A 23,775-nucleotide genomic window follows, 5' to 3' on the forward strand; every position below is an offset into this window, starting at 1 on the left:
CCACAGCGTCTTGTCTCCATTGGCAACACGCACGATTTGTGTCGATTGCAAGTGACGTCGCAGGTAGCGGAGAGTGCAAGTGGCAATTGCAAGTGACATTGTAATTTAGTTTCTTTTTTCTTGTCTTCACCACCTGGCTACTGTTGTAAAATGTTGAGCGATTCAAACAAAAAGTAATCAATAAATAGAACAAAATAAAAAAATAAAAGACTGCAAGTGACGTTGCTCGCGGAAGCGCAAGTGTCTGAGAGTTCAAGTCTGAGAATGCAAGTCTGAGAGTGCAAGTGCAAGGCTGCAGCTAGACCCTCTTGCATTGCAAGGGTTCCGACAGTAGTGGGCACTTATGCAATGTATATACCCATGCATGCATGCATCAATGACATACATCCGAGTAAATGAGACGGAGGGAAGTTTGCGAGTGAAGGGCATAAAAAAACTAACTGGAACGCAGCCCTTATCAGTTACTCTTCAATGCTCCATATCTTCACAGATGGTTCTAAAGATCCCACATCAGGAAATTCAGCTGCAGCTGTATATATCCAAAGATTACAAGTCAACATTCAGAAAAGGATAACTAATTATGTATCAGTCTTTACAACAGAGCTAATAGCAATTTTTTTAGCTATTCAATGGGTGGAGGAAGTTAAGCCTACAAGGGTAGTCATCTGTTCAGATTCCTTGTCAGCTTTAAATAGATTAATAAGTGAACAATCAACATCAAGAAAGGATTTAATCTATGAAGTGCTAATAAATCTGTTTAGGATTCTGGAAATTGGTATAGTCATGAGGTTCCTATGGGTACCTGCACATGTAGGAGTACAAGGAAATTAAATAGTCAATAAACTGGCCAAACAAGCAATGAAACATATGAACATTGAGGTACAAATTCCACTGAGTAAAGTAGAAATAAAAGGAAGAATTAAAGAACACATGAATAAAAAGTGGCAGGAAATGTGGGACAAGGATTTAAAGGGCAGACACCTATAGGCTACAATATCCAAAAACAATTTGGCAAAGGGAGAATATGCTTTAACAATAGAAAAGAAGACATAATTATTAATCGACTTCGAATAGGACATTCTGGTTTAAATCAGTCATTATTCACAACAGGGAAACATCAGTCAGGATGATGCACTACATGCAGCGAAGCAGAGACTATTGAGCATGTACTTCTACATTGTGCAGTATATACCAAAGAAAGAGAGGAGTTATTTAAGAAACTGAGAAACATAGGAGTAATTAATTTCACTATATCAAATCTTTTAAGTTGTGCCTCAGGACAGACAAGTACTATGAGAGAAATTCTTAGTTATCTGAAGATAACAGGATTAGAAAGTAGAATTTAAATGTCATAATAATACTACCGGTTGTTTTATTTATTTATGGAATGGGGGTTTTTTTTTTTTTTTTTTTTTATTCGAAAGATGCCACAATCCTGCACAGAACGGCTCAACGGCTCAGTCAATGGCGTCAAGTTGACCGTTCCAAGATGGCGGCCGAATCTACGTGCCTGGCGCCGTCGAATGGGGATTCTATACATATCTTTGATCAGAACCCTCTCCAGCTTCCCCTCTTTTTTTCCCCTTCTCGCATTATGTCAATCCCATAAGCACGTATTCTGTTCCACACTCCAGTCCAGTCGGTGGCGGTAATGCACCTACAAGTTGGTTTGCCAACCGCCAATAAACACCAAAGAAGAAGAAGAACCCTCTCCAGCCCCTTTCCTGTACACGTCGCTCTACGGCTAATGTGACGGATGCATTAGCCTGGCAGCCACAGGAGTATAGTACTCAATTAAACCATGGAGACTCTCTTAAGCCTACCGTTTACTGTACTGGAATGTCCGAACATCAAACTTAAAAAACCATCATGGCTACATATGCCTTCTGCAATGACTGTATATGCCGTCGTGATTGTTTCATATTTTCTCATTACCGGTGGTAAGAATTTTAAAGCCATCTCAGGCTAAACTAGCATTCAGCTAACCCTATCCTGGTGTGTGTGCGCGTGCGCACTTCTGCATAATCTTTGATCTACTAGTGAAAATTTCCCGTAGAGTCTTTGTGTATGAAAGTTTAATTTAGTATGAATACGCATGCTTTCGTGTTTTGTTATATAAATTAATCTTGCGAGTTAGCCTGCTCTCTGTGACAGTGCTGTTATCAGTAATAATTCTCAAATTATATTGCACACTATAAATTAGACAGAATGACTTGCTCTTCTGCTCCTGTCTACATATTACATGAGTAAGAATGAAACGGAAGCTTATTATTATTTTCTTATGTAAATAGCTAGATAAATGCTTTTAAGTGCGACATAACTTTGTCTCTGAATGATTGAACCATACTGTAATCAATAGCACTGCTGTACTCTTTTAATCCCTTCAGGCATCATATATGATGTGATCGTTGAACCTCCAAGTGTCGGATCAATGACAGATGAACACGGGCATCAGAGGCCGGTGGCTTTTCTGGCGTACAGGTAAATGTTTTGATACGGATGGTCATCATAAAATCGGCCAGCTGGTGGCGCTTTAGATGTACTTGAGGCATCTTGCTGTTTCACTTGTAAAATAAACAATAATCGAAACAGTGATAAATCTTATAAAATCCCAGTTATTGAATCAACGTCTCCAAACTGTAACGTGAAAGTGTAGTACTGAATGATTGTATTCTCTTTTACAGAGTGAATGGGCAGTACATTATGGAGGGTTTGGCCTCTAGCTTTCTCTTCACCATGGGAGGCCTTGGCTTCATAATTCTGGATCGCTCTAATGCGCCCAGCATTCCGAAGCTCAACCGTTTCCTTCTGCTCTTCATTGGCTTTGTCAGTGTGCTGCTGAGCTTTTTTATGGCCAGAGTCTTCATGAGAATGAAACTACCGTAAGTCACTAAACTTTACCAAAGTCCCTTTAAGGCAAGTCATGTCACTCGGCAGCCATCTTTGAAACGCCTCTCGGGTATGCACGTGCAGCTCCTATCTCTTTGAATGGGGAAACATCAAATTCTCCAAAACTTTTCACTAATCTTACGATTAAATTTCATATTTGAAATCAGCAAAACGGCCAAACCGCGTAGAAAAAGCTGCGGTTTTAAAAAGAACCGCGTTCGTGTGGACAGGGCTTAGGCTAGACCAGCCAGTGCGCATGTGCACATCTCAGAACGCTGACTGTTTCTATAGCAACCGTGACTTCTAATGGCAGCTGCAGTGACGCGATGACTTTACTGATTAGTGATTGGCTCTTTTGCTCAGAAGGTGGGGCTTCGTTCGTTAGAGCAGCCATATTGAGTGTTGCGTTTTTCCCCATTCAAAACTATACGAGTGACACGTCTTGGGTATTCTATAGTCTTTGACTTTACATTAGCTTTTTTAACATTATTTATATGTTTATATTGTATTACACTTCCAGACCGAGGTTTGGACACACTACTCATCATTATTATTATTATTATTATTATTATTCTCAGTGTATTCCAGAGAGATAGCAGCAATGTCTTAGCACTGTTTCTTTAAAGCTGTATACATATGTCATCATATTATAGTTTTAGACCACAGTCTCTCTTGTCTTGTCTTTGAGCTCTCTATTTCTAATGATGATCTGAATGTGTTTGTCTTGCAGTGGTTATCTTATGGGTTAAAGCTGCAATATTGCAAATGCTACAGGCAGAGATGAAAAAGAACATACAGAAAACCATGTTTCATTGCCAAGGACTACAGTCTCATTCAAAGTCTTATAAATGATTTCACTGGCAGAATTTCCCTCACTTTTTTTTTTTTTTTTGCATACATACAATTTTGTCTAGTAGGACTCTTACCTTACTGGTTCATAAAAATTTGCTAAATTTACTTCTCAACATTGTTGATAAACATTTCCTCCACAGAGGACAAAGTCCACAGGATGGTCAATATTATATCGATATAATCCATTTTGCATATCTCCTTATAACTGTTATTTTGTAGACGGCCTGTTCATAAATGTGGCTGCTTGATGTGCAGTTTTTTCTATAATAAACATACTTAACACAAAACTTTGCAACATTTGAATTTTTCGATGATTTTAAACAATACTTTATTATTTTATAACAAAAATTAATTGCTTATTTACAATAAAATCCTCTTTTAAATTGATAGAATACTGTATATTTAAAGTCTTGAATGTTATGTTTGCAGTGAAATGCATTTTACAAGGTATTGAAAAAAATTGTATCTTACCATAATAATATGAGGGTTATATATTTGCCTTGTCCAAATACCCACACTTGCGGTCTTGGCCACTTGAGAGCGCGTGCGCACGACAAGAAGTAAGTACGCAAGACTGTCCCAGCTCCAGAACGCTATTCAAGGCTTAGTGTATTCCATCGTCAAGCATCATGTTTTGGAATACATTGTGAAATTTTTGCTGAGATCTCGCGAGAGATCATGGAAACCTTTCCAATGTAAGTTAAATATTAATATAATAATTAGGGCCTATTACATATAATTTGGTAGAAAAACAAAGTGTTGCACGTTTTATTGGTGCAAAGATGAGTAGTGGTGATATTTATTAACATTTGCAACTGCTTTTTTATCACTTAATTAGAAGCACCAAAAATTAAATTCTGTTATGTTATAGGAACTACTGAACAGACATTTAGAAGTACATTTTAAAATTAAAATAAAGCTATATAAACAATTGCATTTTTACAACACTATATCGCCCGGTTTCACAAACAAGGCTTGGGCCTAATCCCAGACAAAAATGTAAGTCTGAGCTGTTTCAACTGAAAGAAACTTGCACTAACTGATCTTAAAATATGTCAGTGCCTTTGCTTTGTCTCAAGATGCACACCAGTATTGTTTTTTTCTAAGGCATGTTTATAAAAACTACTTTAATGTCCTATTTGAACTATTAACCTAAGCCCTGTCTGTGAAACCAGGGGTGTATTCCAGAAAGCGGGTTTTGTTGGAAACTCAGTTTCTTAACCCCAGAAAAGGGAAACTCAGGGTTTTCGGTTCCAGTAAAAGACAAAACTAAACCTCTCAGTAAGTTACCATAGTAACTTACTCTGTGAACCTAACCTGGTCTGGAGCATGTTTTCTTCAGTAATCCCAGAGTTTCTTTCGGTCTCCTCCCCCTTTTTAAAGTGTAAGCAATGTTTAAATACCTCATTCATTCATTTATGCTGCAAAAATTGCTTTTATTGCTGAGATTTTTGCCTTATTTCAAGTATTCTTAAATCATGATGCATTTTCTATATAAGTAAACAAAAATATATGATATTAGGATATTAACTCAATTTATTAAGACAACAAATATTTTTTTTGTTTTAACAGTCAAAAACAAAATTAAAATTAAACAAATATCTAATTTCTAATGTTTTATATGCAGATTAAATAGGTTAAACTTTTGGCTTGTCTCCCGAGGCCACAGGAGGGCGCAATGAGCAAAATAATGCAGCACATTAAATTGTCAACGCAAGGAAGTAACTGTCTATAAAAAAACGTGCATTACGTCTAAATTAACTCATAAATCAAATATAATTTCGTAAAGTGCATAAACAATTATGAACAAAACAGCATCACGTATTTATGCATTGCTTAATACATTTATGCATTGCTTATAAAATTTGCGACGTGTTTTCTAAAAGTTTAAACTATTTTAACTTTGCATGGCTGTCTACCCCTGCGTTCCATTCGGAAGGGCTCATCCCTATGCCCTAATCCCAAATTCAAAGGGTTTACCCTCCGGAGTGAGAGCTTCGAAGGGTTGAAGGGTGTAGGGGACCAAACAACTGTTTCTTGAAGTGCCCTTCTGCGTCACCATCACGTGCCCACACGGAAGCGCTGTCATCATGCAAAGAATCTGAGCAAAGGATCATGGGAGCCTGAAGTGTCCATCAGTTGTACCCTTCGAAATCCTTCATTCCAAAGGGCCCTTTGAAGTGGCCAGTTTTGAGCACTTCGATATGGCGGCCATGATTGTTTTCACTCCGAAGTGCCCTTCGGAGGGCGATATATCCCGTTTGGAACGCACCGTACATCTCTTGTGTGAGACGTGAGTGCAGCAGTCGTATTTGTCTGTCTAGAAAATGCACTGAATATGCGTTCTGTGTGAATGGCTTGGTTTCGGTTTTAAGCTAATCAAGATCTTCTAGGCATTGAGCTACTATATTTCTCTAATATTTTGAATGAATAACGCAGCAACTGCGTGTCTCATGGGCTAGAATAACAAAACATTAAACTACAACGTCACTTACATCATCATCACCGTGCTCCACTGATGACGCTTCCTGACGCACATCTAATATTGGATTGTACTATTTTTGCATCAAATGCAAATGTTTATTTTAAATTCGACTAATATTCATTCTTTACTCACAATCTCCTCATCACAGGCAGGGACAGCCCTCATGTTTGTGTTTGTGTGTGCTGTCTGCGTCACTCATAGCACGTGCCTATATCAACATTTTTTTATATCGTTATCGAAGAAGGTGTACGGTCGATAAATATCGATACCGTTTTATCGCCCAGGCCTATGACGATATTAAGTCTTGTTTCTTGGGGTGAACAAGTCAAATTAATTGCCAGCGGGGTAAGAAAAATAATCTTAATGAAAATGGAAACAAGATTATTTTTCTCACCGGACCACTTTCATTTTCATCATGCAGACACGGTTAATTTGACAAAAAAAATGGCATGTCTTTATGTAAGGGACCCTGTAGATGAGGAGGCTGCATTACATCAGGAGAGGATTTAATTTAATTTGTGTATTTTGCCATATCCACATGCATATTTATTTGAACGGTACCATTTTTAAATGGCGTTCATTTGATAACATCTTGTTGCGACCTCTAAGTAACCTAATAATTAGAATTTCCTTTAGGATTTCCAGTGTGGTTGGATGCATTGATTACACACATATTCTCACCATCGCACCTTCCGAAAATGAAGCTGCTTACTGTATGGAATGGAAGGATGCCAGATGGAAGGGTAGTGCGAGATATATGCCGTAACACAGCTGATAAATAAACACAAATTATTCACAGTTTATTTAGTCATCTTTATGATCTACAAATACAAAAGCAACAAATTATTATTTTCCCTGTTGGATTTTAATATAGGGAATTGTGGCCATCTCCTCTTCATCTGTCAGTGGTGCTGGTGCAGTTTCTCCTCCCATTTTACGAGTCGCCTTCTTGCTGTTGGCTTCTGAATAGAAGTCAAATGTTTTTCATTACCCTAATTAAGAAATGTATGTTGGATTAGAGAACATTTAATTATGAGAAAAAGCATTAGACTAGGTGGAAAAAGCTGCTGCACATTGAAATAGATATACACAATGATATTTATTGAATGTCAAATATTTGTAAAGTCATGTAATGTTAGCCTACACCCATTTCACGCTTGAAGCTTTACCTGATTGAATTATGTTTTTATGTTTCATTTTTTTCTGCTGCCACATTTTTTTTCTTTTTTCTTTTGCCTGTGGGATACCATGAAAATGATTAATAGTTCAATAAATTACCTTTCTGCCAGTTTTCACCTCTGATAACGTTGATTTAGAATTAAAGTTACTATTCCGTAGTATGTGGAAGTCTTTTTGGCGGGAGCTGTTGCCATGGTGAACCGTAATTTCGGAGCTCCATTGATCATGGCTTTTCATAGTCGTGGTCATAGACTGTAAAAAAGATACAGTCAAGGTCTTGGTGTACGCGCTAAACTCAGAGTCAACCTACTCAAAGTGGATTGAACTAACTGTTCAGCTCTTCAGAAACCGAAAACTCAAGAGTTTCCAATCTCAGGGTAAGTCAACTCAGAGTTCAAGTTTTAACTCAGAGTTTGTTGAACCTCCTTTCTGGAACACACCCCGGGAGTAAGTTCATTGAACTCAGAGTATGTTCCTGGTTAAGACTCAAGACATTCTCAACAGAGCGATGAATCGACGAGTCACTATGGAAACGGACGCTAAGAAAAAGCATGCCATGCTGTTTCTTTCTTCTTCTTTTGTTCAATGGTCGTTTACATGCTTAGTGCATATCACCACATAATTGATGGTTGTGCAATCTTTTTAATTTTTTTCCGTTTAATCTTTAATCCTTGAGAATATGAATTATATTGTTTGTTTGATGTCACCCGCTTGAGGTATTCGGCCAATCACAACGCACTGGATAGCTGGCCAATCAGAGCACACCTTGCTTTTCAGACCGATGAGCTTTGTAAAAATCGACGCGTTTCAGAAAGGCGGGGCATAGAGGAGAAACAATAATGTACAGTATGTGGAAAATACCATGGTAGCCCTTCGGGCAGGTACTGACGAATCGACGAGTCACTATGGAAATGGACACTAAGAAAAAGCGTGCCTATTAACTGACCATTGTATGGTTATTGGTTAAGATTATTCTTAAACCTACAAATGCATATCAAAGGAGAAAAGGTATTGGAAATTTAATTAAAACCTTCTACATAGTGAACCCTTGAAATTATAGCAACAATTAATAATTCAAATTTTAAAACTTATAGAGAGAAATGGGAATATTTAAAGTATAAAGTACGTCAGATCTCTATATCTTACGGCAAATTATTAAGCAGGAATAGTAAAAAAAAAGAATTGGAAATTATTAAAGAATTTGTATTAAATCCTTCTTAAGTGAAAATGATAAACAAAAACTACTTCTGCTTCAATATTCGTTAGACAACATTTATGTTGATAAAGCCAAAGGAGCATATATAAGATCGAGAGCAAAGTGGATAGAGGAGGGAGAAAGGAGTTCAGCATATTTTTGTAGACTGGAAAAAAAGAGACAAGAATGTAACGGTGTTAAAGCTTTACTGATTAATGATCAAGAATTTACAGATCCTGAAAAAATTTCTAAGGAAATGTATTGTTTCTACAGTAATTTATACTCCTCCTCTTATTCACATACAGATGCTGATGCTTTCTTTGATCACATTAAGGATTGGATTCCAACAGTAGATGAGCATTTTAAAAATGTTTGTGATGCAGATATTAGTATGGAGGAAGTGGAAAAAGCAGTGAATTGTTTATCATTAGACACATGGCCTGGTTCAGATGGATTAACGAGGAACTTCTATAGGCATTTTTGGAAATATATTAAAGACCTTGTTTTTCATATGTTGAAAGAAATATCTGAATCCCATATTCTTCCAACTACTATGAAGCAAGGGGTTATCACTCTTATCCCTAAACCTGGAAAAAATCCTAAATTAATAGATAATATTAGGCCCATAACCCTGCTTAATAATGATTATAAGATTTTAACTCATATTTATGCTAACAGATTAAAAACTGGAGTTTCACAGATTATTTCAGAGACACAGTCAGGTTTTTTGAAAGGCCGCTTAATTCACAATAATATACGACTTGTGCTTGACTTACTGGATTATAATTATTTAATTGAAGGTGTAATTTTATTTCTAGACTTTTTTTTAAAGCTTTTGACATTATCAAACACAAATTTATGTTTCGTATTTTAGAATTATTTGGTTTTGGAGAAAATGTTATTAATCTAGTTAAATTAATTTATAAAGACACAAATAGCACAGTTATATTACCACATGGTATATCCAAGATTCTCAATTGACAAAGGAATCAAACAAGGTTGCCCCATCTCTCCCCTGCTCTTTATTGCTGCTGCAGAAATGCTCTCCATTCTTATAAAAAATTCAGATTTAAAAAAAATGTACAGTATTTGGTAAACAGTTAGTCATCAGCCAATTGGCAGATGACACAACCATATTCATGAAAAACATTGATCAAGATCCAAAAATTCTCCAAACCATAGAGTTTTTCTCAAGGGCATCTGGCTTAAAGTTAAATCTTAAAAAATGTGAATTACTACCGATTCATAACTTTCCTCTGTCAACTGTTTACAATATTCCTGTTAAAGACACTATTAAATACCTAGGTATACACATTACAAAGGATAATAATTCACTTAATAATCTCAACATTTGGATAAATTTGATAAGTGCAAGTCCTACTTAAACTCGTCTCAAAGAGACATTTCTATTATTGGCAGAATTGTTCTTACAAAAATGGAATGCATTTCTAGACTCATTTACCCAGCCCTACTCAATCTCTTTTCCTAAAAATGCAATAAAAGCTATAAACCAAGCTAACTTTAATTTTATCTTAAAATTCTTAATGGAGCATATCCTTCTAGAGAATTTTTGAGATGTAGATTTGGTCTTGACGTTAACTGTTCCTTTTGTGATGATCAAATTGAAACTACAGAACATATTTTTTTATGATTGTAAATTTGCCTGTGCCTTTTGGGAAGATATGCATTACTGGTTATTTCCTAAATTTGAAAATTTACATGTTTTAACAAAAGAAAATGTATTATTTGGTTTATTTTTGAAAGATGAAACACATGATTTAGCAATTAACACTGTCCCCATAATGTCCCTTTATGGAACTGTAGATATGTTGTATTTAGGAACAAATCCTTATTCTACAAAAACTGGTGGAAGAAAGGAATATGGTCTGTCATGCAAATATTAGATAATACCGGAGTAATGTCTTTTGAAACTTTTAGTTTCAAATTTAATTTATTTGACAGAAAACAATATGATAACATCATCAAAGCTATCCCACAATCTATAATTCAGATGTCTTGTAATTTATCTCAAAATAATGTAACACCTTGTCTTCCTCAGCTTTTGGTGAATGGAGTTTCTATTACTAACATAAATTTATCCAATACTGTAATCCGGAATGTTTTTGTTAATGAACTATATCCCTTTTCTTCAAAAAAAAAGTAATATTCCAATATTTCTCTAAGGATTAAGTTAAAATTTTAAGAACAAAATATTTGAAATTTCCAGTTGCACCAAAAGTGAAGGAAGTCCATTTTAAAATTCTTAATGGAGTATATCCTTCTAGAGAATTTTTGAGATGTAGATTTGGTCTTGACGTTAACTGTTCCTTTTGTGATGATCAAATTGAAACTACAGAACATATTTTTTTATGATTGTAAATTTGCCTGTGCCTTTTGGGAAGATATACATTACTGGTTATTTCCTAAATTTGAAAATTTACATGTTTTAACAAAAGAAAATGTATTATTCGGTTTATTTTTGAAAGATGAAACACATGATTTAGCAATTAACACTATTATTATTCTTGGGAAGTTCTTTTTGCATAAAAACAGATTCCTGAAAATTCTTCCAAATTTCTACATATTTCACAAGGAACTGTCATTACTTTTTGTCGCTGAAACAAATGAAGAAAAAGAATGCCTTAAATTTCTGTAATTTAATAGAAAATCTTAAACTTGCTGAAAAGCTCTAGTATTTTTTCTTTCTCTTCTTCTTCCTCTTCTCCTTGTGTTATGATGCTTGTCTGTTGTCTGAATAAGACATCTTGCATTTTGTACCAGGCCATTTATGGTTGTAAAGTTTACATTGTTCAATAAAGTAAAAAAAAAAAAAAAGAACACTGAGAGTCGTTGGGTAACAGAGTTGTTGTCAGATACATGCTTAGTGCATATCGCCACCTAATTGATGGTTGTGCAATCATTTTTATTTTTTTCCGTTTAATCTTTAATCCCTGAGAATATGAATTATATTGTTTGTTTAATGCTAAATATATATTAAGTCATATCAGATATGTAGTTTGATTTAGAATTTAGACATTATAGAAAATGCCGATCCATGTGTGAGATGATAATATAAAATGTAATAAATAAATATATATAATAAATTAAACATTACCTTGTCATAGTGTTTTATAATTTATACAGATAACTGTTATATATGCCAATAAAATAAATATAATAACCATATTAGAATAATATATTACCTTGTTTATTATTTATATTAGCGCTTCATTAACATATCACACAAATATATATATATAAATAATAGGCTAGCCTATATTACATATTGTAATATTATATAATGCTGTGCGCTATCTGTCACGCCCACTGAAGGCTCGTCAGTAGATTACACGTGCGCTGAAGTGAACTAACCCTGGAACATAACCTGCTACGGAGTATCGAAAGCCAAATGGTTCAGAATTCGCGTGCTTTACACCGCCGTATCAATATTAAAATGCCGTTTTCATAACGCCGCCAGGTGTTAAATAAGCACAGTTTTATGCGATAAGTTAATGGCAGACGCCACCACGCGATAAAATAAAGCCACACGCCACTTAAGATGCAGATTTATTTGCTCATCTACATGGACACACCTCTCATGGCTACGAGGACTCTCTAAATCTACTCTAAGTCGGAGCATCCAGTTTGCAAGAGCGCGAAGATGGCAAGGACCGCCGTTACAATTCTAGATATAGGGGGGAAAAAATGCCCATGAATGAGCTTTTGTCTCATAAAGTTATCACACGAGTCACGAATGAGTGCAAATTTGGAAATGATTTTATACAACAGTTAAATGAATAAGAAATTATTATTTTATTATTATTATATTATATTTTGAGTATCATTTCAGTTTAAAAAATAGTTGGGGATAGTTTTTACATTTACATTTACTCACCCCCACACTGTAAAAAATTATGCAGGAGGGTGTTAAATACAACCCGTCCGAATCAGTTATATTTTACTTAAGTATATTAGTTATCAAGGAAAATATATATAAATGGGTATATTCTAACTACACTACCTACTTGTTAACAGTAATATCTGAAACATTAAAAAAATAAGTAAAACATACCCCAAAATATTAGTTCTGTCATCGCAAACTGCGCATGCGTCAATGTCAACGTCCAGGCGGGAATCGCAGAATTCAAATTCAACGTCTTCCAGCGGGGACCGCGAAGAGTTGAGGTGCAGGTAAGTTTATTTTTGTTGTTTATCATGTTGATATAATTCTTAATGCAAATGTTAACTTATTTAATGGTAAGATTTACCAAAAGATGTGTAATTTGCTTGCTTCTGTTATCTTGTCGGCGCCACAGCAAAGCTGACAGGTTCGAATTTGAGGTTGGTCGGTTTAGCTTAGATATGGAGTAAAGTGGGGGGGAAAATCATATTCCATCATATTTCAGCTAGTTTTAACTGCTGCTCTAATCTTTTGAATTGTATTTATGCATCATGTAATAGCAGTGAGGTAGCTTACTGTGATTTAAGCCAAAATGCAATTAATTTATGGTGGTAGCACTTTTGAAATATAATCTTATATAGCCTAATAATCTAATAATGAAAAAAAAATTCTGACTTTCTTTTTTCTTCCACAGAAAAATCTTAATGAAAGCATTTGAAGAGCATTTACTAAAGAATATAGGATGAAATCTACCCAAACAAATTGAGTGCAAATTGTTACCTCACTTTTATTGAGTAGATTCTATAGGTTTGTTTTTACAGTGCATGTTGTTTCAAACCGTATGTCTTTATTGCTTTTGAGGAACATAGGAAGATTTTTTGAAGAATGCTGGTAACCAAACTGTTTTAGTCTGTAAATCGATGTCGATTCAGATGCAGCTTCTGAAAAAAAGTATAGCAGGTGTAATTCTAAATTAAATATTTCATTTTGAGGGTGCTTTTTTTTCCTTTTTAAAAACATAACATAAACTGAAATGATAGTCAGTGCTCGAATTGAGGGGGGCTGGGGGGATCCAAGTAAAAGTAAAAAAAAAAATAGACTTAGGGCGGTCCCCCCAGATATTTTATATTAGTATGGACAACAAAGACAAATCTGAAAAAACTGTTAGGATAGTAAATGAGATTAAAGGGACGGAGTCCGGGGAGTGAACTTCTGGTCTGCAGACTGCAGCCAATAAATGCTTATCGGTGCGCCTCAGATCGTGAAAGCAGACTGCAGTTTTGTCATTCATTATAACAAACAAAGTGTAGAGAAGATGTAATAATAGATTCAGTGTGCAGTGTAGGGAGCCTCATTAATTAAAATGGAAGTTTGTGAGATCGCAATGAACTAAGAGGAGTGACAGCTTTTTAAAGAGAGTTTGCAAATGTGAAATTGAATTTACCTACAACAGTTTTATACATTTTGGATTTTATACAAAAGTTAACATAAGGACTTACATTTCAGGAACACTGTTGTTTGATTGTGCTCTATTTCTTAAACGAAAAGTTCAAACAAAGTTACAGCTGATCCGCTGTGCATCTCCAAGCAAACACACAGCTGTTTCGTTTTTGAATGACAATGAACCTGCGTTTTTGAACAAATCTAGTGAGTCAATGATTTATTCACCCATTCATAAAGAGAGTCACTTGCTTCATTCCTGAATGAATCAGCCATTTGAACTAATCGATTAAATAAATGATTCAGTGACAAGGCAGTGACATGCTGCCACCTACTGGCGGTTTCAGTTTCATTTTTAAAGTATAAATTGAGTCATTTAAATCGTTTAATATTTATATATTCAAAACTTTATATTTTAAACTTTAATCTCATAACATCGTCATTATGAAATGCATTAATGCCACCTCTGAGTCTTGTCAAAAAGTCTGTAAATATTCCTTAAAGGTGGAAAAAGTTCTGAAATTATTTATCTTGGTAATACTTTCCGTACCCACTGTATATATATAAATGATGAAGCACGTCATAATCACAAAATTAGTCAGCTTTTTATATAAAAGAAGTTCACAATGTAGCCTAATAAGCCTAATTTTCTTATTTTACGTAAAACTGTTATTTCGTTTTGTGCTCAAATTTATTATATTGTAAACATTGTTTTAAATTATGTGTTGGTATTACCTTATGAACTGTGATTACATTATAATTTGTCACAGTGTGTTCATAATGTAATAAATTTCTCATACAATAACATTACATTATGTGAAAAATTGTTATTACATTGAAAAATTATTATTGCATTATGAGCTCAAGATTTTATTACATTTTGAGAATTATTACGATGAACATTTTATTACAATAATAATGTAATATTACATTATGTGCAGTTTTTACATTATGTGCTGTTATTACATTATGAGTTGCTACAATATCTTATTTTATTTTTCAAGTAACTGTATCTTTATTTATGATAGGAAGATAGGAATGGAAAACAAGAAAAAAAATATATATATTTTTTTTGCAGTGAAATAAATGCTGTCCTTTTTAATTTTCTTTTTCAAGAATACTGAAAAAAAAGCATTCCACTAAAATATTCTGCAGCACAACTGTTTTCAACATTCATAATCATAAGAAATGTTTCTTGAGTGGCAAATCAGTACATTCGAATGATTTTTAAAGGATCATGTGACACTAAAGACTGTGTGGCTGCTTTGCCATCACAGAAATAAATTATATATTTTAAATACATTAAAATAGTAAACACTTATTTGAATATTTTACTGTATTTTTGATCAAATAAATGCAGCTTGTTGAGCATAAAATACTTTTAAAAACATTTTTAAAAAATCCTTAAAACCCTTAAATTTGTGAATGGAACAGTATTTCAATGCTTATCGTTTTTGTTGTTGTTGTTAATCACTTTTACTTATAACGATTAGTGTTTATTTTTCTTATGACTTGAGCTAAATAAGAAATATTATGTTACCATATTTGTCAGAATTTATTGCTTCTTTGTAACAATCCTGACTAATCATTCTGGTCCTATATTGACACCTAGAGGCATGGAGGCAGCCTCAAAAAGTAGTTTTTATTACAGATGCATTATAGAAACATTGTTTGCCTCAGTAATGCATTCTGTGATAAATAACTGGGGCGTTAATGAAATAAAGTGTTACGTTTTGAGAAAATTATTACATTATGAACATTTTATTACAATAATGATGTAATACTTATTACATTATGTGCAGTTTTTACGTTATGTGCAGCTATTACATTATGAGTTGCTACATGTGTCTATGTAGATGAGCAAATAAATCTGCATCTTAGTAAGTGGTGTGTGGCGTTAACCTAACGTTGGTCGGCATGTGGCGTTAACTTATCGCCTAACAGCGCTTATTTAATGCCTGGCGGCGTTATGAAAACGGCGTTTTAATATTGATACGGCGGTGAAAAGCACGCGAATTCTGAACCATTTGGCTTTCGATACTCCGGAGTAGGTTATTTTCAGAGAGCAAGTTACTGTGGTTACTTACATACCCTGAAAGTAACCTCCGATTTTGGAACCAAAAGCTGAGGTTATCCGCTTGCTTATCCTCAAACATGCCCGGGTATGTCACATAACCTGATTTTTGGAATACTTATAAATATTTAAATACGTTGTGCTCACTAGATTAATGTGATTAATAAAATGTGTAAGAATCATCAACGTTTGTTGGTCACAGAGCTTATTTTCTGCAATAATCCAAAAGCCAATAGAAACATCCTATTGGGTTTTGTAGAGGGAACAAGCGTGATGCTAACCTCTGGGTTGGCCTAAAAAATGTTATCACTGCAGCAGAGCAAAAGTCTGAATAAAAAGAGAACTGTACTGGGTCTTTGTTTTTTAGTTTAATAATATAAACGGATGATTATTTTTCTAAATGCTATTTTAAATATTGTAAGAAAATATCTTTCATTTTACACGATTTCATCCCCCCTCCCCTACCGTGTTGCCTTTTATTTTATCTAGAGAGTGTTTTCCATTACTATCAGACAGGAATAATTCTCCAGCTGTTTTACTGTGGCAGACATCAGCAGAACCTGCTGAGTGAGCATTTGCTCAGGTATGCATACAGTTGAGCAGGCTGTTGCAAAACAAGCAGTGTTGAAGGTGCACTTAAAGTGCCTAATTTGGAGTAGATGCATGCATACAAACCATTACCTCAAAACCACCCAGCAAAAATATGTCCCTCAATTCAATGGCCACAACACGGATAATGCCATGTAAACATAGCGATTTGTTTTTCTGGGGTCTTCTTGTGTGTGTTTTTTTCTTATTCTTTTTTAGTGCTTTATAGCTTTCTAAAAAGCATATGTGAAAGCTAAAAATGTTCTTAACCTTTAATCGTCCCTTGATTAGAGCGACGTTAAAGTCCCTTGGGGTCAGATAGACCCCAAACTTTTACAGAGCGATTGCATAAGGAAATATAAATTTTTTTATATGACAAACTATATATCATTTATTTTTATTTACTTCTCAGCTATACATTTATGCTGTGTTTTTGTGGATATTTGGTTTTTTTTTTTTACCTATTTACTGCACAAATACTCAACTATGCCATAAATTGGCTTATGAAAAATTATTTTTTTATGAAAAAATCCCTTAAATTATGACCTAAATTAAATATAAAATGTTTCTGGATATTGGCCCATGTGTTAGGGATAGAATACTGCCATCTGCAGGTTAGAGGAAAATCTTTAGGTATTATAGTTAAAGAAAGAAAGTGCAATGACCACATATATCCAGCAGAGGTCCATAGGGACTCATTCATTTTCAGTTCAGTTTCAAGTCCATTTTTCTTCATGTTTCAACTTCTCACAACTTTATATATATTTTGTGAATATATATTTAAACATTCTAAAATACATAAAAAAAAATCTGTATTTTTGTATTTATTTTTGTTGTTGTCTGATATATTTTGAATTGTTTGCTTTTGCAAATTATTATACATAAATTTGCAGAAATGTTACAAGTCAACCACTAAAAGACATGACTGTAATCACATACTATTTATTTCAGAAAATTATTTATCACAAATAAACACACATACATTTGCAGAAATGTTACAAGTCACCACTAAAAGACGACTGTAATCACATACTATTTATTTCAGAAAAGTATTTATCACAAATAAACACTGCATAATCCTCCTCTTCAGATTTCTGGTAATCCTGTTCAAACTCAGTTTCATCTTCTGTGTCAGTAGTAAAGTCCTCAGGACTATCTGGTTCAGTGTTCTCTGGGCCTTCTTCACTGTCACTTTGATCCAGTATGAAATCCAGGGTCTCCTCAAGACTGTACCTTTTGGCCATGGTGCTGCCACAGAATGAGCTCAGTGCAGGACCCAGACAGCCACTTTTATACCCTAACTGTGAGATGTTTTCAAAATACTGCTGCAGCTCTTTAATCAAAGAGTAAACTTTCTCATCTTTCTTTTCCCTCTCTTTCTGTGTGTGTGTGTGTGTGGTGTGTTATGTCTACCCCTTCACACTGTTGTGCATTTATGTCTGATTTTATTTGCCAAAATCTAAAAAATTAGGTGCCCCAGACACCTGCGCGTGCGTGTGTGTGTGTGCGAGAGTGAACATGCTTGTTCCGTGTTGCCTTTGTGCTCTAGTATTAGTATTTCATTTATGTATGGAAATTTTTCTGATTTATGCCAGCTTTGTTGATTTTATTTTCCAATTTCTATAAAAATGCTCTCTGTTGCAGTCACACACATGTGTGTGTTTGTATGAGATAGAAAGTTCGTTCCACTTTGTGTTTATGGTCTAGGACCAGACCTTTATTTAAATGTAGAAATTTTCTGATTTATACTGGATTTATTTATTTTTTGACAAATGAAATGAAAAAAAAAGATTACATTTTCCCATTCATTTTCAATGTGGGGTCAATCTGACCCCAAGGACCTTTAACGGTGATTTTTTTTTTTTACACACCTTTAGAACAACCAAATCAAGTCCCGATTTTTTTTGTGTGTGTTTAGATAGATAATTTAGGAAAAGTCACAGAATTTCATGCCCCTGAAATGAAGGGAACACTTTTAAAAAATAAAGGAAAATTCAAATGGGGTCAGCTGGACCCCAGGGACTGATTAAGGGTTAATGATAATATTGGATAGTTTTATTTTACTGAGAGGTAATTTTTCAAAACTCATAAATCAAAAACACTGATACAGTTCTGACTGGCACCATTAAAATACAGTATATGGCAAAACAATCCTTATAGAGTGTATTTTTAGATCCATTAAAACATGGAAAAAGGTTACAAATATAATTAAATAGTCTGTAATTAAAAACAGTTAGTTTGTCCCCTGATGTTTCATTAGGTTTTTAGTCTCTTCTTGGTTTTTTTGTCATGAGGTAGTGTGCCGGTGTTCTTGTGGCTGCTGCCAATTGAAGGATGAACGAGGCCATTTTCATCACTGGGTTCCTTGGGACCAAAATATAAAGAACAAAATATCTTAGTTGTTTGATTTCCTTTGGTTCTTGTTGCTTTTACATAACCTGCAAGATTACCTTTCTCTTAGTGTGTCCATTCTCTGAGATTACTGCTTCAGACATTTGGAGGCCCAAAGTCTTTTCTAAGTCTAAGACAAAAGAAGAAAACACAAATTGCCATGAGGAGTGTGATCCCATTAAACTAAGTTTCGAGTTACCAGAAGTACCTGTCAGAATTTGGTCAATCTTCTCCACGACGAGTTCAGCATCCTCTCTGGAGAAGCACATGGGAGGCTTGAACTTCAGAACGTTGCGGTGTGGGCCATCAGCACTGAGCAGTATCCGCTGCTCTTTTAGTCTTAAAAAAAAATATATATATATATATATATATCAAGCGTAGTGATAGTTCTGGCAGGTCACGTTAGTCAAGCTCGCATCAGCTGACTCTCAGCTGATCCCCATCTACCTATAGGAATACGACACCTATCTAAGCATTCATATATAAGGTCCCTCAGTATTATCAGCAGTTTTCGCATTGCTCAATAGCTAATTAATCTCCTCCATCCCCAGCTCCTCCTCTGTCAGTCAGGATGCAGCCTTCTGATTATCCTTTGAATCAGACTAATTCTAAAATGTGTACATAAAATTATTGAACTTTAACGATATCTGCAATGCATTTATGTTGGTTCTGTTCTGTTACCCTGGGGGGGTTATCGCTGCTCTCCCTGCTCTCATCCATGCTAGGCTGCATGGATGCGCAGGGAGTTCTTGCCCAGAACTAGACTTGTGCCGGTATTCGGTAATGCGATGTATCACGGTAATGAATATGCAGGTCCTTTCCATGCAGGTCTTAGTATTATATAGTTCTTTTTTTTAATGTGCTGTATTTTGTGGCTAGGGTAAAAAACATAAGGAAAAAATACGTAACAAATAGTTTGCAAAGATAAAAGTGACTAAATATATTGTATGCTATGCTAATAAACCTGTTAACCTTCGCTATAAAAAAAAATGTCAGAAATTCCTCTTTTATAGCATGACTTGCTCTGACCTGTAAATAACATCCTGAGCTTCAGCTGTGGCAGGTGTCCTCTTATCCCGGTTTCTTACCAGGTCCAACCCAATAAACAGGCCACGGCCCCTAGAAAACAAGATATATGACCTTCAGCTTTGAACCTCCTGGCAATGTGTGTTCTAGGCATACTTTCATCAGCACTATTACACACATATTACTGTCACAAACAACCCCAGGGAAATGATTTACACAACTTGCAACATAAAGAGGCCAGATAACTTCAACTTATGCAAGCATAGGTTCAAGGTTCCACCGTGGCACATTATCACTCACATGGCCTTAATTCACACTGCAAATTTTGTTGATGTATGCACAAAGAAACAATAGCTTTTAGGATCTAACTTTGTATAATCATCCAATTGATTTTATTATTTTAGAAGTTAAGACTGGGTTAACCAACCTCACGTCACCCACTAAAAGGTGTCTTTTCTTCAGATCATACAAAAGCCGAGTCAGGTAACCTCCGATGTGCAGGGCATTGCCTTGGAGATCTTCCTTCTCAATTACATCCAGCACTGCCAGTCCAATAGCACATGATACTGGGTTACCGCCAAACTAGAGGACACAAAGACATTTTTCAACATCGTAAAAATTTCTAATCTAGGGCCCGCATCTGTTGCTCACACCTCTGTTAAAAATGCAGATAGTTTTCTTTTTTAAATAGGTTGTTGTTGTTTCAGTCTTAATCTGTATTTAAAACAATATGTTTTTTTCTTCTCACTGTGTTGAAGTACTCCATTCCAGATGACATGAAGCTTTCGGCAACCTCTCTGGTGGTGATCACACATGACATTGGATGGCCATTTCCAATAGGTTTGCCCATTGTAACAATATCTGGTACAAAATCTTCTCCCTGTATCTGGAAGCCCCAGAAGTGGGTGCCCACCCTGCCAAAGCCCACCTGGACCTCATCAGCAATGAAAATGCCTCCTGCATTTCTCACATGCCTGTGGTACAAAGTTGTGGTATACACAAATTTGAATGTATGCATATTTCAGAAAAAATATTTCACATTATACATGCATTTTAAAGGGGTCATATTATGCAATTTCAATGTTTCCTTTCTCTTTGGAGTGTTACAAGCTCTTGGTGCATAAAGAAGATCTGTAAAGTTTCAAAGACTAAAGTCTCAAATCCAAAGAGATATTCTTTATAAAAGGTCAGAGTCAGCCACACCTACCTAAAACGGCTCGTTCTAACACGCCCCCACATATCTACCTCACTATGTGGGAAGATTTGCATAACGCCGCCCGGTCGCTGAGGGAATACATCAACTTTCACCATGGACAAAGCGGAGTCCAGCCCGTGGTCGTCACATGTGGTTGCCGCTCATATGCCGGGCGTGCCGTTCTCGACCCCGCCGCCTCAGCTCACTCTATCCCGGCCGTGAGGGGCGTAACATTTCCGTCTCACGCTTGAGGTATTCGGCCAATCACAATGCATTGGATAGCTGGCCAATCACAGCACACCTCGCTTTTTCAGACAGATGAGCTTTGTAAAAATTAACGCGTTTCAAAAAGGCGGGGCATAGAGGAGAAACAATAATGTACAGTATGTGGAAAATAATGTGTTTTTTTAACTTTAAACCGCATAAACACATTTCATTACACCAAATACACAAAATAATGTTCTTTTTAGCAGCATCATATGACCCCTTTAAGACATTTCAATAGTTCAACAAATGCACTTGGATCCAAGGTGTTTATAAATGGGCATACAATTATAGATAAAATAATATATTCATATTAGGCAAGCGATTTAAGACTAATGTTTTTGGTGCATTAAAATATATGTATATTTATTTGTCTGTTGCATCTGTCAAATTAAATATTTATTTAGATAAAATGAATGAAATCAATAAATAAGCAAATTTAATATGAATGATCCTTCTGTCAGGTTCTGCCACTAATTCAGGCAGAACCTGAGAGAAGGATCATTCATATTCAATTTGCTTATTTATTTAAAACGTTAAGTAAGCTTAAAAAAACGAATGAAGGAGAGGAGCAGCAATCATGTAAATAAAATGCTTTAACCAAACACTTAGTAGTACATACTGTGCCACTTTCTGGAAGTAGCCCACTGGAGGAATGACCTGCCCTCCGCAACTCTGCAGTGACTCAGCGATAAAAGCGGCAATCTACACAAAAATAGATCCCATGAGTCCCTTGTAGACTAGTGGTTATACATGCGAGGAGGAAGCATCTTTTTTAAAAGCTGCTTTAGATGACTATGACAGCCACTGCCATGAGCAGGAAACAAGAGCTGAAGAAAGCATAGAGTTCACAGAGAACCTCAGGAGGAAAACGAAATACGAAGACATCATATCATTTTGACACAGCTGCCATGGTGTTTGGGCAGTTTATTCATCAATCCTCACAGATTCATGTTAATTCTCATGTGTAAAGACCAATTATTTTTCCTGCAACAGAGGGTTTAGGGGCTCCCTTTGGGCCTCCAGCAGGCAAGAGTAATTCCCGTCTCAGCTCAACCTGGAGAGAAGAGAAACATCAACAGGTGGAGAGAGGAAATGTGGGGAGGGAAAAGGAAATGATACAGTTTAAATAAATTAATGATGGAGAATTTAAGAGATCACACAAGAAACCAGAGAACTGAAAGATCCTATCAATGAATTTAAGGCAAGACACTACATGCTCTGGTCAATTTTGGGATTTTGAGTTATTTGATTTTTTTATAACAAAAAGATTGAAAACATTTATGAAAGCATTCCTACAAACATTATTTAACAATTGACAGTATTTTTCTGATGTATGGATTGATAAAAAAAAAGATATCCAATATTCCGTGTAAAAAAAAAAAGTTGAACCTGGCTTTATCCAGTGTTCAGATTTAGTGCACTTAATTATATACTGCCCAATTTCTGTATTTAAACATGTCAGAAAACTTGTAATACACAAAAACTGTAATACTTGCCTTAAGACCGAATGATGTCAATTATGTGATATTATCACTGAAAACTATGAATTGTAATTTTAAAAAGAAAGGCTTTAATTAATGGACCAAAGTTTAAAAGTACAGTCAGTGAAGAATGCTAATTACTGTGGATGTTAAATAACTTCACTTACCTTACGTCCCTTTTTATGGGCCTGCTCGATTATATCTTTGACATTTTCAGCATAGGCAGTGGCAGGGTCAGGGTGGTCCTCACAGTATTTGCCTCTATAAATGTCTGGACTGAGAGCCTTAAGGAATTATCACATTTATGAATAGTTAATAAAAATTTACAGTGCAGAAATAAATCTTTTCACTATGCTGGCAAATTTAAATACAACTCTTTTATTCTGCAGATTTTTTAATGTAATGAATAATTATTGCTATAATTTAAAAATAATTTTTAAATTGACAATTTATGAATATGTATAGTTTATAAATATAAATGCTGGCTGTTAACAAAAAACTGTTATGGGTATTCTTATCACTATTTGTGGAACGGTATTTCAGTGCCGTAGCAAGGATTACATTCAAGTCACGAGGCCCCTGGATTGTACTGTAGTCCACTTTAAGCATGTAGCATAATGTCAACATTAGAGAAAAGAAAGACCAAGTGTCTTTAAAGACATTTTTCATAAAAAAAATGTTACGTATGCTGATGTGGCTCACTAACTTGTAACACAATACTGACTGATCACCACAGTAAGAGTAGAATGGAGACACACACACACACACACACACACACACACACACACACACACACACACACACACACACAC

General features: G+C 35.2%; 2 protein-coding genes across 2 annotated transcripts in view; one reads left to right on the top strand and one right to left on the bottom strand.

Moving 5' to 3' along the window:
- Positions 1-1,710: 1,710 nt before the first annotated feature.
- ostc (oligosaccharyltransferase complex subunit) lies at positions 1,711-3,781 on the top strand. The gene is made up of 4 exons (XM_016504454.1): positions 1,711-1,940; positions 2,388-2,481; positions 2,685-2,882; positions 3,620-3,781. Exons 1-4 carry the CDS (start codon positions 1,802-1,804, stop codon positions 3,636-3,638), a joined length of 450 nt encoding a protein of 149 aa, XP_016359940.1. The 5' UTR covers positions 1,711-1,801; the 3' UTR covers positions 3,639-3,781.
- Positions 3,782-18,510: 14,729 nt separating this feature from the next.
- The window catches only part of etnppl (ethanolamine-phosphate phospho-lyase), a 13,006-nt gene continuing 7,741 nt past the window's right edge, over positions 18,511-23,775 (bottom strand). Inside the window, exons 8-13 of the mRNA XM_016504453.1 lie at positions 20,769-20,994; positions 20,448-20,602; positions 20,024-20,113; positions 19,203-19,333; positions 19,054-19,124; positions 18,511-18,967 (exon numbers count right to left, since the gene is read on the bottom strand). Of these exons, the coding sequence (XP_016359939.1) occupies positions 18,860-18,967; positions 19,054-19,124; positions 19,203-19,333; positions 20,024-20,113; positions 20,448-20,602; positions 20,769-20,994 (781 nt within the window). The 3' untranslated portion in view covers positions 18,511-18,859. The remainder of the gene's footprint in view (positions 18,968-19,053; positions 19,125-19,202; positions 19,334-20,023; positions 20,114-20,447; positions 20,603-20,768; positions 20,995-23,775) is intronic.

The sequence above is a fragment of the Sinocyclocheilus anshuiensis genome, unplaced genomic scaffold (assembly GCF_001515605.1).
Source record: "Sinocyclocheilus anshuiensis isolate Anshui unplaced genomic scaffold, SAMN03320099.WGS_v1.1 scaffold602, whole genome shotgun sequence".
Classification (NCBI taxonomy): domain Eukaryota; kingdom Metazoa; phylum Chordata; class Actinopteri; order Cypriniformes; family Cyprinidae; genus Sinocyclocheilus; species Sinocyclocheilus anshuiensis.